We start from the raw sequence: 16,413 nt of genomic DNA on the forward strand, positions 1-16,413 counted from the left end.
ATGTCTGGACCGATCCTTCCGCTCAATGGCGCCACAGTTGGCTTAATGGCACTCCCAACCGTTGTTGGCACATTCTTCAAACACATCCTTCCATCTCCAGATTCTGATCCGGCGAATCGCACCGAACTGAAATCAGATGAAGCGCTAGCCGTTGCCCGATTAATGAGCCAGAAAATTACCCAATACCCGGTTGAAGACGTACAGGTCTGCAGGCTACAACCCCACCATTTGAGATTTGCCAGTTAAATATGGCTTTTATTGACATCACTTGTTTTTTCACTTTTTGTCACAGCGCCTTGCGAATACCTTCCAGCCAGCCCCATGGACCGTCAGGGTCATCCGCGTCTCAATCCCTGCTTCAACATGCTCTTCCGCTGCTGAGTACCTCACCGCGGCCTTTGGCCCTGATGAGATCAGTAATCTGATTGGTGGACGGCAATGGTGGCAGCTTCGTGAGAACAAGGATGGCTCAATCGAGGGGGAATGGATTGCCATGAAGCACGACCTGCCTCGGTCGCCCTCCTCACAGTCCATGTCGCGTTCGCCGTCGAAACGATCCCCTTCGCCAGCTAACACCCCCCATTGCCGCCACCCCGACACGTCTTCGAAAGCATCTCCCAATAGCAACTCGGCTCAACTTGCTGACCTACTCGCTGCCCCAGCTTTACAATCCACTCTGACCGACAAAGAAAATTTGCCGCACCTGTTTTCCATGCTCTACCCCGGTACGACTCCTAGTCACCCTGTTGACTCAAACACCCCTAGCTCATCCACCTGCGAAGATGAAATGGCCAGTGACCCGTACGAGGATGACTTGGACAAGATGCCTTGTATGCTCTATGTTCACGGGGGAGGTCAGCATTGTCTTTCATCCTCCGCTACTCCTATAGGCCAATATCTTGTTGCATGAAACGCTGACTTGAACAAGAATATTCAAAATGTAGCTTATTACTTTGGGAGCATTAATACCCATCGGTAAGTCTAGATCCCTCTGCTCCATAGCTCTCAATACCACATTTTCCAAAGAATGGGAATCTAAGTCACCATTTTTTTTTCTCTAGATACGCCATCTGGAGATACGCTCAGGAAATGGGTGGCCGCGCGTTTGCTGTCAATTATCGGCTCGCCCCTCAATACCCATTTCCTTGTGCACTGGCCGACTGCCTCGCAGCATACCTCTACCTCATCCGGCCGCCGGAAAATGCCAAGTCACGTGCCACGGAACTTATCGTCACACAAAGTCTAACTTTCTTACTTACCCAACTACATCTTCACGGTTATTCAGACACAGGATGGTAGACCCGTCCAAAATCGTCATTGCGGGTGATTCTGCGGGTGGAGGTCTTAGCTTAGCGTTGTTGACTTTGATTCGTGATGTTGGACTGCCGATGCCCGCTGGCGCCGTACTGATCTCCCCATGGGTTGATCTCACACACTCGTTCCCGTCAATTATGAGCAACTCGGACACAGACATTTTACGTATGTCCTTTTGATCAGGTCTCCGGTGTTGAATAGTCCTGATGACTTGGATAAATCATCATAGCACCCTACGGACTTATGCACCAGCCCAGTGTACATTGTCCACCGTCATACGTAAAGTCCAGTGTCTCTGGCAAAACCACTGCAACACCTGCAAACACGTCTGAAGCCCAACCTGCTCCCTCAACCTCTCAATCGCAACCCCCAAGACCCACCGAAGATTTTAACCCCTTCAAGCTCAAGTTATGTTCCGAGCTCAAAGTCTGCACCAATAAGTCAGATCATGCCACACCAATCATCGAGCTGAAAGATGGCCAGCCAGTTGAAATGGATCCGCAAATTCAGCTGTAAGAATCTACTTCCAGGCATTTTGAATCTTCTTTGTCGGGCTTCTGACTCTTACCTATACTCCCTTGCGTGTCTCCCAACTGTTCTCAGCTACGCCACCAATGATCAATTAACTCATCCATACTGCTCGCCTCTTTTCTCTCCAAGTCTAGGTGGATTACCACCCTTGCTGATGGTAAACCTGATAATCTATCTCAAATGATTAAAGATCAACGCTGGTGACTGATTGATTCCCTCCTATCGTTTTTTGTGCTGTTTAGATTGCTGGAGAGAACGAAGGTCTTAGGGATGAAATCATTTACGTATGTGACTCTAGCCGATCAATCTTCTATTGGGTTTTGCTGACAGTAGATTTTTATTTTTCTTGGCTTGACAGCTCGCTCATCGTGCGGCACACCCAGACCGATATCACCTTCGGGAAGGTTTACTAAACGCTCACCCCGAGAGGAAAGCCAAGATAGCTGAATACCCGCCAACCAAGGTTCACCTTCAGGTCTACGGTGAGTTTAACCTGTATGACTCACTGTTGCAGTCCAGCTTATGGACTTTGAACCTCTCTTCTGTTCCCTTCATCCAGATGAGATGTTTCATGGTGAGTTTAATGTCTCAAGCTGAGAGATTTCTACCTGTGGAGTACTCACCCGTCTTTTTTGAATCGCTTTAGTTCTACCCATGTTCTTTTTCCTACAACCAGCCAAATATTGTTACAGGGCAATTGGTTCTTTTTGCAAATTCATAACTGCTTCGAAAACCGAAACAAATCTGAATACTTCTAGCATGCCTGTATCCACCAATCTGAGCCTCACGACCAACCTTACATCTCCACCAACACCGCTTCCCACGCCACCACCTTCTGCGTTGGTCACACACTTTCTGTCTGACAGAAAATTCTCTCGCATCGCACCTGATGAACCACCTCAGGCAACCCTTCCAGAAGCTACTTTGGCTGAACTCAAGCACACCATCTACCATGCCTCATTCCCTGAACGACGCCCAGACTTTGTGGACGAAATGATTCGTGAACGGGTGGCTCTTGATGGGCATGTGAGACCCTTGGAAGATGAAGCCAAGCTTGATATCCTGAGAATCTCGCCTAACCAACTTGGGATCATGAAGGATGGGCCCCTCAGGCGATGGGCTGAAGGAAGAAATATCCCTGATAAGCAGCACCTTTTGCCAACTCCTTTGCCCAAACCTCACATCTATGGCCTGAAGAATGTTCCGCAATCGGATCTTCTTGACATGCCCTCAAATACCATCTGGAGCTACATTCTTACAGAGGCAACCTACGAGCCAGATGCTTTTCGAACACCAATCAATGTGACAGAATTTATTCACTTTGCAACTCCATTTCTCTCCAAACAGTATCTGCTTGATCTTGAAGAGCGCTTTCATCAACTATCTCAATCTGAGGCTGGCCTAGACTTTACTTTGCGTCATCACAATGTTGCAATACTTGAACAAATCTTGGCAGATCTTCAAGAACTCAATGATGGAGCTGGTGACAATGAGAAGAACCAACGCCAAAAGAACTCATCAAATCAACAAAAATTTGTGAACCATGAAGACCCAATCAGATCAAGCCCACTAGATGACTCAGACGGCAATGATACTCTCCAGCCTTCAGGTAGTGACAACCCACCACCTCTAGACATTTTTCCACAAATCCTACACAGCTTTCAAGAAGCAATACTCATCCTGGTACCCATGTCAGCTTTCAAAACACCTCCAAAGAACATTTGTGGCCGCAATCGCCCAATAAGTGACAGAAGCAAAGCTTTCCGGACCCACCCTACAATTTTTGACGTATCCAATGACGCATCCTTGTACAACCCACATCAACAAACAGCCGGAATTGCTTGTATTTTCCACGGCACCCGGAATTCCTCATTGGCATCCTTCTACGAAAATGGGATCCAACCTGCATTTGGTCGAAATGAATTTTCCTTTGCACCTGCATTCTATGCCTCAAATGATCCCCAGCAAGCCTTTGAACATCCTCTTCACCAGCACATAGGAATAATCTCACCTGGCACCATTGACACTATTGCTGTCATACAATTCGATGTAGCTGTCTCAGTCTTGCATGGAATCAAATCACCGGGGGATGGACAACCACCGTTCCAGGTATATTGATTCTCTGCAAAATCTCTTGATCAGTGGCAAAAGTTCTGTGATCACAACATGAAAGCACGGAATTCCATCAATCACCACTTCGACCTTGTTATTGGGCCTGTATGTTTACCCTCAAAAAATAACAAGCCTGTAACCTGCTTACAGATGAAGCACTCCACCATACAGACTACCCAAATTGCATTTTGTTCATCTAGATCCATGGCTTGGCTTGGTCAACAAGTGAAGAAAATTTACATAGAATCTCGTCCTCTAGAATGAATTCACATACATTATGTTGAAGCTTGACATCTCTCCTTGACATCCTGCGGAACTCTCCGTGAAATCTCAAAACTGTGGACCCCCGAAGCTCTTACTATCATCACTGAAACCTAATCTATCAAGGATCAAATAGCTCAACCGGAAGCCCTCAGTCATCCCTTCCTATTTGACCCACCAACAACCATCCTTTCCCCTTTTCCTTCCGTTCCTCCCTCTCAACCAACCAATCCTGACTCACTCTCTGCGACGCTCATCGCCTCAAAACTTACTGTCTTCTTTGATCTCAATCGACTTCAAACCTTCTTCGATTTCAATCGACTTCAAACTCCTATAGGCTTTCTCGCCATAGCTTCAACTTGGTGAGAAGACAAAACCTAGAACTCTCGGCGGCATCCTCCTCGTCACTCTCTCATCAGCGATCACTAGTCCTATTCCATTTCTTTTCTAGTCCTTGCCTTGTGTTCCTGTCCCGTCATTATTCCAGTCCAGTTGTTTGTTATTATCATTTCATTGGGTATGCTTTCTTTGATTGTTGTCTCTCTCTCTTATTATTTGTTGTTGATCTCTAAATCCTCTTGTTGTGAAGACTTGGCTTTTGTTTCTCAGTAATAGAAATATATGGGTTCTTTACATTATATCAACAGTGGGTCAGCTATGCAACCATACCTGTTAGCGTAGCGTAGCGCAGCGCAAATGCGCTTTTTTTTCAGCGAAGTGTTAGCGCAATCGCGCGCATCTGCGCTAACGCTACGCGCACAGGGTGCAAAGCTATTTTAGCTTTTAGCGTAGCGTTAGCGCAGATTTGCGCAATGGCGCTAACGCTAAGCACGCAGGGCGCAAAAGAGCGTTCGCTACGCTGCGCTACAGCGCTTTTTGAGGCAAAAAAGTTTTTCCGCTAAAAGCGCCTTAGCGCAACGTAGCACAGCGTAGCGGCTGTAGTGTAGCGCTCACGCTAAACAAAAATTGGCGTGCTGTTAGCGCCGCTGAAAATTAGCGCAGCGTAGCAGCGCTAACAGTGCGCTAAAGCTATTCAAAAAAGGCCAGCGCTTTTTGCCGCTACACTAAAAGTTAGGGCTAAAATAGCGTAGTTTAGCGTAGCGGCCCACTGTTGATTATATGCCTATGTCTTTCTCATTCTTACTCCTAAATTTTTAATGTTGTTTTACTGTGATAGTTGCATCTTGAACTATGATAAATGCCTCCTATTGACTTTGCTAGAGGCACTATTAACTGTGTCAGAGACACTATTAAAAGTGCCAGTGTGGTGGATAGACTGGTACACATGTAGAATCAAGATTTCATTGCGCGTGGTGCCCCCCGGAGGACATCAAGGCTTCAAGACATCAAGAACTCAAGCTTTCAGCCCACAACACGTCAAGATTCAACAGCGCGGCGCGTGCCGCACCCTCAAGGTGTTTCAGGCTCTCTCTTCCTTTCCTCCTCTTGTTTCTGTGTTGGTTGGTTTATTGTTTCATGTTGGTTTCTTTACATTATGTTCTTTTATTTTATTTTCATTCTGCTTGCATTGGATAGGTTTTGGATGTTGGAGGGTTGGTTTTCTTTATGATTGTGTCTTTGTTTTGTGTTTGTTTTGCTTCTCCTGTCTTGTTTGTTGTAGCGCACCTGTGTGCGGTAGGTTGTGATGAGCTGTCTGCTAGATGTCACAAACCCCAGGGGTTGAGTTCAGCTTGAATTCAGACTTTGGGGCGGCATTGACTGGCACTGCATCAGAATTTTAGTGATCCATCAGTTGAAAGTTTCTCTCTTGGTGTTGTTGCGCCCGTAACCACACATCTTTTAATTTCATTACCCCGCAACATTGATCACTCCTCTTTATGGTTCTGATCACATCTCCGCCGGCAGTATCCCCGGCACCTTCTCAACATGAACATCGCCGACGCGCCATTCCAGCCTTCAGAAAATCATCCCCCCCCCAGCAATACATGACTGTCAGCTTCATTTCTTGACCAATCACCCCTGAGGGCATTTCAACACTCCCATTCTCAGTAATCATTTCTCCTCCACAAACTGCCTACCATCTGACATGGTAGCCGGAGGTGCTATAAACTGTTTCTGAGACACTTTCAACAGTGCCAGAGGCACTGTCAACTGTGGAGACAATGTTAACAGTGCCAGAGGCACTGTCAACTGTGGAGACAATGTTAACAGTGCCAGAGGCACTGTCAACTGTGGAGACAATGTTAACAGTGCCAGAGGCACTGTCAACTGTGGAGACAATGTTAACAGTGCCAGAGGCACTGTCAACTGTGGAGACAATGTTAACAGTGCCAGAGGCACTGTCAACTGTGGAGACAATGTTAACAGTGCCAGAGGCACTGTCAACTGTGGAGACAATGTTAACAGTGCCAGAGGCACTGTCAACTGTGGAGACAATGTTAACAGTGCCAGAGGCACTGTCAACTGTGGAGAAAATGTTAACAGTGCCAGAGGCACTGTCAACTGTGGAGAAAATGTTAACAGTGCCAGAGGCACTATTAACTGTGTTGGCAACACTATTAACAGTGCCAGAGGCACTATTAACTGTGTTGGCAACACTATTAACAGTGCCAGAGGCACTATTAACTGTGTTGGCAACACTATTAACAGTGCCAGAGGCACTATTAACTGTGTTGGCAACACTATTAACAGTGCCAGAGGCACTATTAACTGTGTTGGCAACACTATTAACAGTGCCAGAGGCACTATTAACTGTGTTGGCAACACTATTAACAGTGCCAGAGGCACTATTAACTGTGTTGGCAACACTATTAACAGTGCCAGAGGCACTATTAACTGTGTTGGCAACACTATTAACAGTGCCAGAGGCACTATTAACTGTGTTGGCAACACTATTAACAGTGCCGGAGGCACTACTAACTGTGTTGGCAACACTATTAACAGTGCCGGAGTCACTATTAACTGTGTTGGCAACACTATTAACAGTGCTGGAGTCACTATTAACTGTGTTGGCAACACTATTAACAGTGCCGGAGTCGCTATTAAATGTGTTGGCAACACTATTAACAGTTCCAGAGGAGAACTGCGGAGAACTTCTTGGGGGAGAACTTCTCCAGGAAAAACCCCTCCGAAGAGAACTGCTCCAGGGAAAAAAACCTCTGAAGAGAACTGCTCCAGGAAATACCCCTCTGTGGAGAACTTCTTGGGGAAAACCCATCTGAGGAGAACTTCTTGGGGAAAAAACACCCCTCTGGAGAACTGCAGAGAACTTGGGGGAAACCCCTGCTGGGGAGAACTTCTTGGGGAAAAGCCCCTCTCTGGAGACCTGCGCAGAACTTCTTTGGGGAGAACTTCTCCGGGAAAAACCCCTCTGCAGAGAGCTGCGCAGAACTTCTTGGGTCAGAACCCCTCTCTGGAGAACTGCAGAGAACTTCTTGGGGGAAAATCCCTATGCGGAGAACCTCTGCGGGGAGAAGCCCTCTTTAGAGTAGTGGAAACCAAAGTGGTTTGCAAGAGGAATAAATGACATTACATGTAGATGTAGGAGAAACACTTGATATATATGTGATGACATGAGCAGGAAAGGGGGGTCTAGGTGAGTCTAATCCCTGTGCCCCTACCAGGTCACAACATAGAGAACTTCTCCGGAGGGAAGCCCTCCTCGGAGAACTTCTCTGGGGAGAAATCCTTCCCCTGAGAACTACTCTGGGGAGAAGCCCTCCTCAAGCGCCTGGCCAAGAGCCAGATCCGTGTGCGGGCACTTGGCCAGCTCTCCTTCTGGGTGGCCTAATACCTCATCATCTCCCCCCTCATGCTGGCCATCCTGTCTGTTATGTTGTTTATTTTTTGTTACAATGCCTATGCGGATGGCCAAGCCCCTCTGGTTACTCATCCAACATGTGGGAACTAAGCGGCTTGTGCCCCACTTCCAATCCCCCCCAACATATATAAACTTCACAAGGTTGAGATTGGCCTTGCGGCTTCTGGCCACCAGGAACAAGAGGTGCACCGTAACAGCCAGTCCAATCCGGAGGAGAGGCCCCACCACCCTTGGTTCACTACTGTGAGAGCCCCGCAGGGTCTCTGTCTCACAGAGAGGGAGGTCACACTTTGTGCCAGGTGCTTTGTGCCGCACTCCCTGGCCGGCAGGGGACTTATGCTAAGTTTTCTTGATGCCCGGTCTGTGCAGGTCTTCAATGGGAATCAGCTTGATGCACAAGCCACTCATCAAATTCCTAAGAGACCGCATAAACTCAATATGTACAGTTGATTACATTATGTTACTGTACATATTTATGCATATTGGAGTTGAATTTCCTATCAATCTCCTTCTTTCCTTTGTGTTGCCCTCTTCTCAGCCAACCTACTATTTACTCCAGAAAACTTACCAAGAGTGCCACCTTTTTGAAACTCAGCAAAAATTGTTCATCAAGTCTGACAATAGTTGAAATATGCATGAAAACAAGGATTATGGAAGGCTAAGAACCCAACTAGATAAGTTGGAGGTTAGTACTTCATACAAAATACAGCATAATGTGTTCACTCAAGCTGACAATAGTTGTTGCTATTTTGTAAAACAATCTTAGAATTTGACTTATTTTCCTTGCTGAAATAGGCCCTGAACCTGGCAGAATTTAATAAAAGGTTCACACTTCAAGAAGTTGCAGTGACTGTGAGTTTCAACCGGAATACTTTTATTTCCATATGAACTTATCCCTGTAATCATTTTCTGGAGGATTTGTCAGCTGGGGGGGAAAGTACTAGAGCTTGAATCAAAATTTCAAGAGATTGTTGAACGAATGGAAATGATGGTAAGATTTTATATTGGACATCCTTTTTCTTTGATGGAAATCTATAGGTTATCTACTGAAACCATGTACACAAATTCAGGCACCAGTTTTGATGGATCTGAGTGCCAGGGTCATAGGGTTGGGAGACACTGCAGTGAATGTATGTTTCTAACCAAATATTATTCCTTCTACATGAACTGATCCCTGCAATCACTTACCATTCAAATCATCAGCTGGGGGAGAAAGTACTTGAACTTGGATTGAAATTTCAAGAAACCCTTGGCCAAATGGAAGGAGAGGCAAGCAGTTCAGTTCAATATTATCCATCTGCTCCATTAATATGTCACTAATGCTCCAAAATTTTGTAAACATCAGATATTTGCTTCTCAAATTGACCTCAGCTGCATTGGAGAAGCTATGAAAACAAGCCAGCAAGCTACCTTGGAAAACCAGAAGGATCTCCTGAGGCACAGAGTTGAAATGAACCAGATTCAAACTCTTGCAAAACAAGTCCATCCAATCATATTTCAATTCTGCAGACAACATGCTGATTTTCTCTATTTCTCAATCTGCAAGCTTTCCAAATAGATTACAAACCTCAAAGATTTTTCAAAGCAAAAATCAGAGTGATCTTGCAGGGCAACTGACAAACCACCCAATATTAGTCAAGCCACCACACTGGAGAAGAATCAAATTGAGACAATCAAACAGACAGCGCCAAGGCCTCATGCCATTCCAGCCAACCCACACAAAATCTCTTTGGATCCTATTACTTCTTTTGATAGCTACTATCCGTGTTTGAATGATCAAACTCATTACTTTTTAAAGGGTTTAATTTCTCTGCATGGTGACCTAATGGCCTCAACTACCCTCAAAACAAATAAATTTTATGAAGAGCAATACAACGCCTTTCTAGCGCTTGAGATGACTAAGCTGTTTACTTTTCCACAAGAAGATTTTCAAATTTATTGAGTTTTTGCTGCATGTGCACCTGGTCAGACTGATCCATACAAGCAAGCCAATTCAGTATTTTAAATGCACTGAAGTCAAAACTCAAGCAAGAGATAGAGATTGATAATTTTTTACACATGTTGAATGGGCCTCTTCCTCATTCAGTTAAACTAAGCAAGGAAAAACAACTTTAACAAAAAAAAGAAACTCAAAGATTCCTCCAAAAAAAAGGGGAGTCCACAATGGAGTCAAACCCAGTAGGAACTATGGGAATAATACAAGATTTTAGGGGTTCTTAAAGAGACACTCTCAATGTTGGAGAAGCTTTGAAATCTAACCAAAAAACTTGAAATCAATTTGAGCCATATTTCTTTCAAACAACTGTCAAACCTTTAGCAGAGAGTAAAAACAATGCAGTACTGATATCAGACAGCTTCCTCTTGTAATTCAATAGATAGTGAAGAGGAAAGAAACAAACACACAATCATTTCTTCTTTGGTTTAGCCATCACTCTTTCATCAACCTTAGCCTTTGCGTGACTGAAAATATAATTCAGGTCTCCAACATGTTTCTTGTGCATGTCAACAATCTCTTGAAGTAGGTATCTTTGACAAATGTCGGTGGTCCTTTTGGAAACTTGCAGAGACATTCCCGTTTTTGTAAAGTCATCCGGTTCACTTGGCTGGAGGGTTCCATGAAGATAATGGACTTGGGAGAAGGTGGCTAGGACCATTGTATCAGGATTGAACTTGAGACCAAAACCACATTCAGGAAATACAAATTCTCCCCCTTCAACATTGTACCCATCAGATCTGAGAGCAAGCAAGCCATTTAACCGGGATGTTGGGAGCACAAGCAAGAATGCAAATGGAAGCCGGTTGTCATCTCTTGAGTCTTTGTGAGGATGGTTGAAGAAGCCATTAGAGGTAAAGGTTAGGTTGCTGGAGAAGCCCTTCTTCTTAGATTCTTCATTATGAAGCTCGGAATCAGTGTTCTTGATTTCAGGTTCAGGATCAGATTGCAGATTGGGATTGCTAGTCGACGGGTTCAGATCACACAAATCATTTGGCATTTTGGCATCAGAAAAGAAAGGGATATTGTTCTTCATCATGAACTCGCGGTTGTTTTCAATTGCAACATTTGCTATTGGATGGAAGAGATCCCACAGAATATTGGATACTTTTTGGGCTTGTCCAATGTGTTCAAGGAATTCGTCTAGATTCTGGCTAATGAAGTCCATGTTGAGATACTGACCAACAATTTCGATTTCTAAATACCCCTTCCTCCACCCTATAGCCCACATGTCCCCAGCACACAAGCGTCCTTTCGATCCAACCCGCCTGACAAATTTCTTTGAGATATGAAGAAAAGACAGAAAGAAATTAATCTTCCCAAATTTTTCTGGATTGGATTCCTTCATCTCTTTGATGTCTACAAAAGTTGCATCTAGAATTATTTGCTTCTTGCCTTTCTTCTTCTTCTTATCAAAAATGGTCACATGGCCCCGATCGAAAAGACGGAACTTTTTTGGATTGTTAACAATTGATCTGGCTGCTTCAATCTCGTTGGTAGTAGGTTGACGACGGTTGATTGTAACTTTCTTCGGAACAGGATCAAGCTTCAATTTTTTGCACTCCTTCACATACAGCTTCCTAGCATCCTTGATCTGCTTCAAATCAGCAGTAATATTTGAGAACAGATCCTGCCCAGGATTGACTTTGACATCCCAAACAAGATGGCCTCCAGAACAAAATGGCAAGTCTGTAATCCAGTCGTGCATAGCTTTTGGAATCTTTGCCTTCCGTTTCTTGTCGTTATTCTTCTTGTTTTGACGTTTTTTGGTTAGTGCGCGCATCCTAGAAGAAATAAATTGAAAATAAGCTTTGTAACTTGTAGCTCTGGGCATAGTAGCAAAAATCAAAACAAAAACATACTGTTCCTTGGTCATAACAGGTGCTGCCGGAGTCACTCCATTTTCCACAGGGTGTTCGTAAACCACAATACAATCATTTGGCCTAGAGGAAATACAATATCCATCAGAGATAAACATTGGAACCTTATACTTTGCATCTGCAAGAGTGAAGGGGGACGGAAAATAGGATCACACTTCTTCTTTGCCACCTGCGGCTGTGCAACAATACCATCCTCATCTTTGCTTGACTCTTCATTGATAGTATCTGGAAGGTCAGATAAACTTGAATCTGTATCATCTGGGTGGAAAGTCATGATGCCTGGAAAGCTTGCGCAGACAACGTGGGGCAATCTTATGGTCAGTCTAGATTGCAGAGAGTTAAGTGCTGAGAAATTTAAGAAAAAATGGGGATGAAAAAATGTAGAACTTACCAAAATTGTATGCTGATTACGTATTCTACAAATGATTCCTGTGCAGCAGAAAAAGTGAGAACACATAAAGACAAGTCAGTAAATATTCTAATATTGTCCATTCAAAAACATCAAACAAATATCACATTATCCATTAAAGCTGTTACCCGTTAGTTTAATAACATGTTGGGTTGGCATCTTTAATTCATAATGTGACTGTTTTAAACTTGGAGCTTTTGCACAGGCCACAAAAGATGGCACATGTGCGGAGGGAAAGACTTACTGTTTGTGTATACTGCGTTTGAGGACAATCAAAGTGTCCTTCTTTACGGGCTGAATAATTCCTGTGCGGCAGAATGATTTCAAACGGTATAAAAGCAAATTAGTTGGTTTTCTGAAATTGATCCTTTGACACAAAAAATTAAGATTGTACTATGAATCAAAGCTGTTACCCGTTAGTTTAATAACATGTTGGGTTGGCATCTTTAATGCATAATACGAGGCTAAATGAATGCGTGGGTGAATACTTACTTTCTGTGTCTCCTATGTGCTGGCGGTGGAGCAACTCCAGGTTAGAGCAATCTCAGCAGGACTGGTCTAGAGAAAACAATCATGTCAAAAATCAGCATCCATTCGTGAATACAAAACCCAGTTTTTCAAGTTGGAGTGCTCACATTTGCAAGCAGGCAGTACAGCTGTCAGCGTAGTGTTAGGCGCACTCACTTCGATTGAAAGCTTGCTGAGTATATGATTCCGAATAAATTGAGAGCTGGAGGGTCCAGTGGCAATCGGATACTGTTGCAATTCAGGTCAAGCGGAGTGAGAGCAGGCAAGGGCCTACAGTGCAGGTCCCAGAGCAGGCGATTTGGGAAGAGCTTGGGAGCAGTCTCGAGCACGCAATCCCAATGGTTGGATGGTGATTGATAGTGTATCATCCATGCCGCTTATGCAGTACCATCAAGGGCCCAGACACGTAGCAACCAATCAAGCTGTATACATTGAGCCCACAGAATTCCGATTATGTAGGGAACCTTAGGGAACTCGAGGGAAATTCTCTGCAACGACCGACCCTTGGGTGAAGCTTTTCGGAATGCCTGCAAGGGGAAACCGTCGCCAGATGGTCGGCGTTTCCACTGAATTTTTTCAGAAATGAGACTGGAAGGAATTCCAAAAATATTTCGGATTCCCAACCAGCCCGAATGTGATTCGGATTCCCTTCGGCCTAAATACTAGGCAAAATACCGTAATCCAAACCAATGGTCTGGAAATCAAAATAATTTTGGAATCTTTCCCATTCCAATTTGGGGTCAATTTCATTGGAAGGTATGATTTTGACTGGACAGCCAGTTTCTTAACCACCCGGGGTTTCAACCACGGGCCATTCCCTCAGTGAATTCCCTGGTTGAGTCGTCTTCATGATATGTAGCAGTAATTTGATTCATAGTAAAGAGGGGCGAGTCGTCCCAGAATAGTGAGAAGTCAAAACAACAAGAGATAAACAAAAGATAGAAAACAACGGGTATGAAAGCATGAAATGCAACAGTCAAACGAGAGACGTAAAAAAATGTCAATAGCGGGTCGGGCACCTTTGATGAACAACTGATCAGCTTCCACCAACACCCAATTTGTCGTTCTTCTTAGCAGCTCGTTCCAATAGACGCGAGTGGAGGTACGGAAACAGAAACTATCAGCCAAACTGGATTTGCTGGGCAGGGAAGAGTTCAATCAACATACAAAGACCTGTCCAGGGTAAGCCTCACGACCGGAGGGACAATGGAGACGCACAGAAATCCGACGATGGGCCACAGCCTGCATAGAAAAGTCGTTGTAGATGATACCTTTGTGTTGATGGACTTGATACCGGCCATCATAGGCTTGTTGACGGTTTGACGGGGCAAGACACCGGGGGCCTTCAAGGAAGCTCGGCGACACGCCTTGCAAGCAATCGGACCTTTTCCATTGATCGGGTTACGGAGTGCATCAACGACACCGCTCAAGAGTTCAGGGCACTGAGACATTGGCAATCTGACCAGTTCGCTTGACAGTGTCACCCTCCTTGATGAGTCAATCACTACCAAAGATCGCCACACCGACGTTGTCGGCTTCCAAGTTCAAATACATGCTGCGAGCTTCAAAGGAGAATTCCGCCATTTCCTCGACTGGAATATGAGGAGGGTTGGTGATGGGTCAGGTGATAATTGGGGTGTGGATGAAGGATGTGTTGTGGGTGGTGGGGTGGCAACGGGGAGGATTTTGTGCATGTGAAGGATATCAAGGAGGGTTGGTGAGGACCAAGAAAAAAAATCCTTCATCCGATGAAGTTCAGTGGGACAGAGGGGAGGAATAAAGGATGGCATCATGTCAGCTGACTTGTGGTTTTGAAAAACCTGTGCCTTCAGTCCACTCGACGGAAGTCCTCAAGTGATCCTGGTGCAGAAGTGGGGTGCACAGGGGGGGCTCTCAGCTCTGGCGAACCGAACTGACATCGGAATCATATTGGAATTATTCCGATATAGTGCAAGCTCATGCGCTCAAGATGAGAGATTCATTGATTTTGGATTGCACGCTGACGCTTCCTTAAGAAAAAACGGCGACTTGTTTGCGGATTCGTGGAAACTGTGGGTAGATCGAGGGACAGTAGCTACAAGAAAGTATAGTACGGCATGATTGTCAGAACAGCATTCAAAAATGCGAGGAAATAAGGAAATGAGAAGGAAGATACCTGAAAATGAAACCGGGAAACCAGATGGAACAACTTTTAGAGGTGCGTGATGATGTTGAGAAAACGGTTGACTAATTGGGACAGTTGCCGTCGATGTCCCATTTCACAATTGCCAGTTTCTTGATGCAATAGCAAGCCGGAGAGGGAATAAAAATGGACTTTTCCGCAGCGTGCGGAAGGACAGACGTATGCCTTCTGGTCGTGGTTCTTATGTCTGGGAGAGTCGAGATGGGATAAGAGCTGGCCGTGATAGTCGAATGCTTTAGGGCAGCACGGACATTGGAATGGACCATAGTGAGCGGGAATTGACCAGCGACGTTTGGCAAAGATCGATTCCCTTCTGACAAATAGTTGTTGATGGTCGCAATCGTATGCGAAGTGAGCATCTACGTGTTCCAGCGTCACTCCAGATTGACAGATACCGGCTTCGAAATGCGCAACAAGTGCCGGAGTGTTCACAAATGTCTTAAGGCAAGCGCGATGGGGACATCTGACAACCTTTGATTGATGGACTGAGGACCTGCGATGCTGATAACAAGAGAGAAGAACACGATCGTGGACCATGTGGCTTGTCTTAGCTTTCTTGGACAGAAATTTATGGTTTCCGAAGCTGAAGAAAAGAGCCGACTTACCATCGCCAATTCGTTGGGCTGGGCGAACAGCACTTTGCATGGCGCACAAAACACATCGGCATGATCCTTTGAGAGATGGCGTTCAAGTTCGGCGCGGTCGGCGTGCCACCGGTCACATCTCACACACTGCATGTGGTATTCCTGATAGTGAAAAGTAAGGTTGTCGCCAACGTCTGTTCGACACCATCGGTAGATTTTACGCCTTACAGAGAGATGCGCTTGCTGGGCCCGTTCGGATTCGATGTGTATCTCACATGGTCCGTAGTAGTGGTGATGAGGAGAATTGGCAAGATGGTCTTCATAATCCGCGTATTGAGAGAAGCTCCAACCGCAACATTCCCCTTCCCAAGTTATATACGGCAGCACTTCGAGATAACCGACAGTAATCATGTTTGGAACTTTGGCTTGATGGTGGTGCAACAGTACGGCTCCGAAAGGTCACACAGAACGGCTTCGAAAGGTCACACAGCGCGGCTTCGGAAAGTCAAACAGTACGGTTTCAATTGGTCAAACAGTACGGCTTCGAAAGGTCAAACAGTACGGTGTTGAGAGGTCAAACAGGACTCAGCTATGACAAGGCTTCTGGCTGATATCACAATCAGCAACTTATCTTGTGAATAACTGACGGGCTGGGCGGATGAGGGTGAGGGTGGTTGGCACTGGCTGTGGGCTTTTATAAAAGGTAGGCCGACGGTGGATTCCTTAAGGATGCGGGGATCAGCCATGACTTTCAAGCAACTTGGAGATTTATATTCTCCCATCACGGCCATATCTAACAGGAACTGTGCGCGGCGAGACGGACATAAAGCTGCTTACT

The 16,413-nt window shown here is 45.2% G+C and overlaps 4 protein-coding genes across 4 annotated transcripts; 1 reads left to right on the forward strand and 3 right to left on the reverse strand.

The window, feature by feature from the left end:
* Positions 1-3,963, forward strand: PtA15_5A608 (uncharacterized protein; the record flags this gene model as incomplete). The annotated part of the gene is made up of 11 exons (XM_053169387.1): positions 1-204; positions 293-854; positions 945-975; positions 1,062-1,208; positions 1,286-1,479; positions 1,544-1,826; positions 1,918-2,002; positions 2,088-2,129; positions 2,204-2,327; positions 2,405-2,419; positions 2,522-3,963. The coding sequence occupies 11 exons, from the start codon at positions 1-3 to the stop codon at positions 3,961-3,963; spliced, it is 3,129 nt and encodes a 1,042-aa protein (XP_053020589.1).
* A 6,441-nt stretch (positions 3,964-10,404) lies between these two features.
* Positions 10,405-12,146, reverse strand: PtA15_5A609 (uncharacterized protein; the record flags this gene model as incomplete). Its single annotated transcript, XM_053169388.1, has 4 exons — positions 10,405-10,732; positions 11,036-11,776; positions 11,855-11,935; positions 12,028-12,146. 4 exons carry the CDS (start codon positions 12,144-12,146, stop codon positions 10,405-10,407), a joined length of 1,269 nt encoding a protein of 422 aa, XP_053020590.1.
* Positions 12,147-12,785: 639 nt separating this feature from the next.
* On the reverse strand, positions 12,786-14,260 carry PtA15_5A610 (uncharacterized protein; the record flags this gene model as incomplete). Its single annotated transcript, XM_053169390.1, has 3 exons — positions 12,786-12,839; positions 12,966-13,037; positions 14,081-14,260. 3 exons carry the CDS (start codon positions 14,258-14,260, stop codon positions 12,786-12,788), a joined length of 306 nt encoding a protein of 101 aa, XP_053020591.1.
* Positions 14,261-15,000: 740 nt separating this feature from the next.
* On the reverse strand, positions 15,001-16,321 carry PtA15_5A611 (uncharacterized protein; the record flags this gene model as incomplete). Its single annotated transcript, XM_053169391.1, has 3 exons — positions 15,001-15,492; positions 15,597-15,737; positions 16,223-16,321. 3 exons carry the CDS (start codon positions 16,319-16,321, stop codon positions 15,001-15,003), a joined length of 732 nt encoding a protein of 243 aa, XP_053020592.1.
* Positions 16,322-16,413: the final 92 nt, after the last annotated feature.

This window comes from Puccinia triticina, chromosome 5A (genome assembly GCF_026914185.1).
Source record: "Puccinia triticina chromosome 5A, complete sequence".
NCBI lineage: Eukaryota > Fungi > Basidiomycota > Pucciniomycetes > Pucciniales > Pucciniaceae > Puccinia > Puccinia triticina.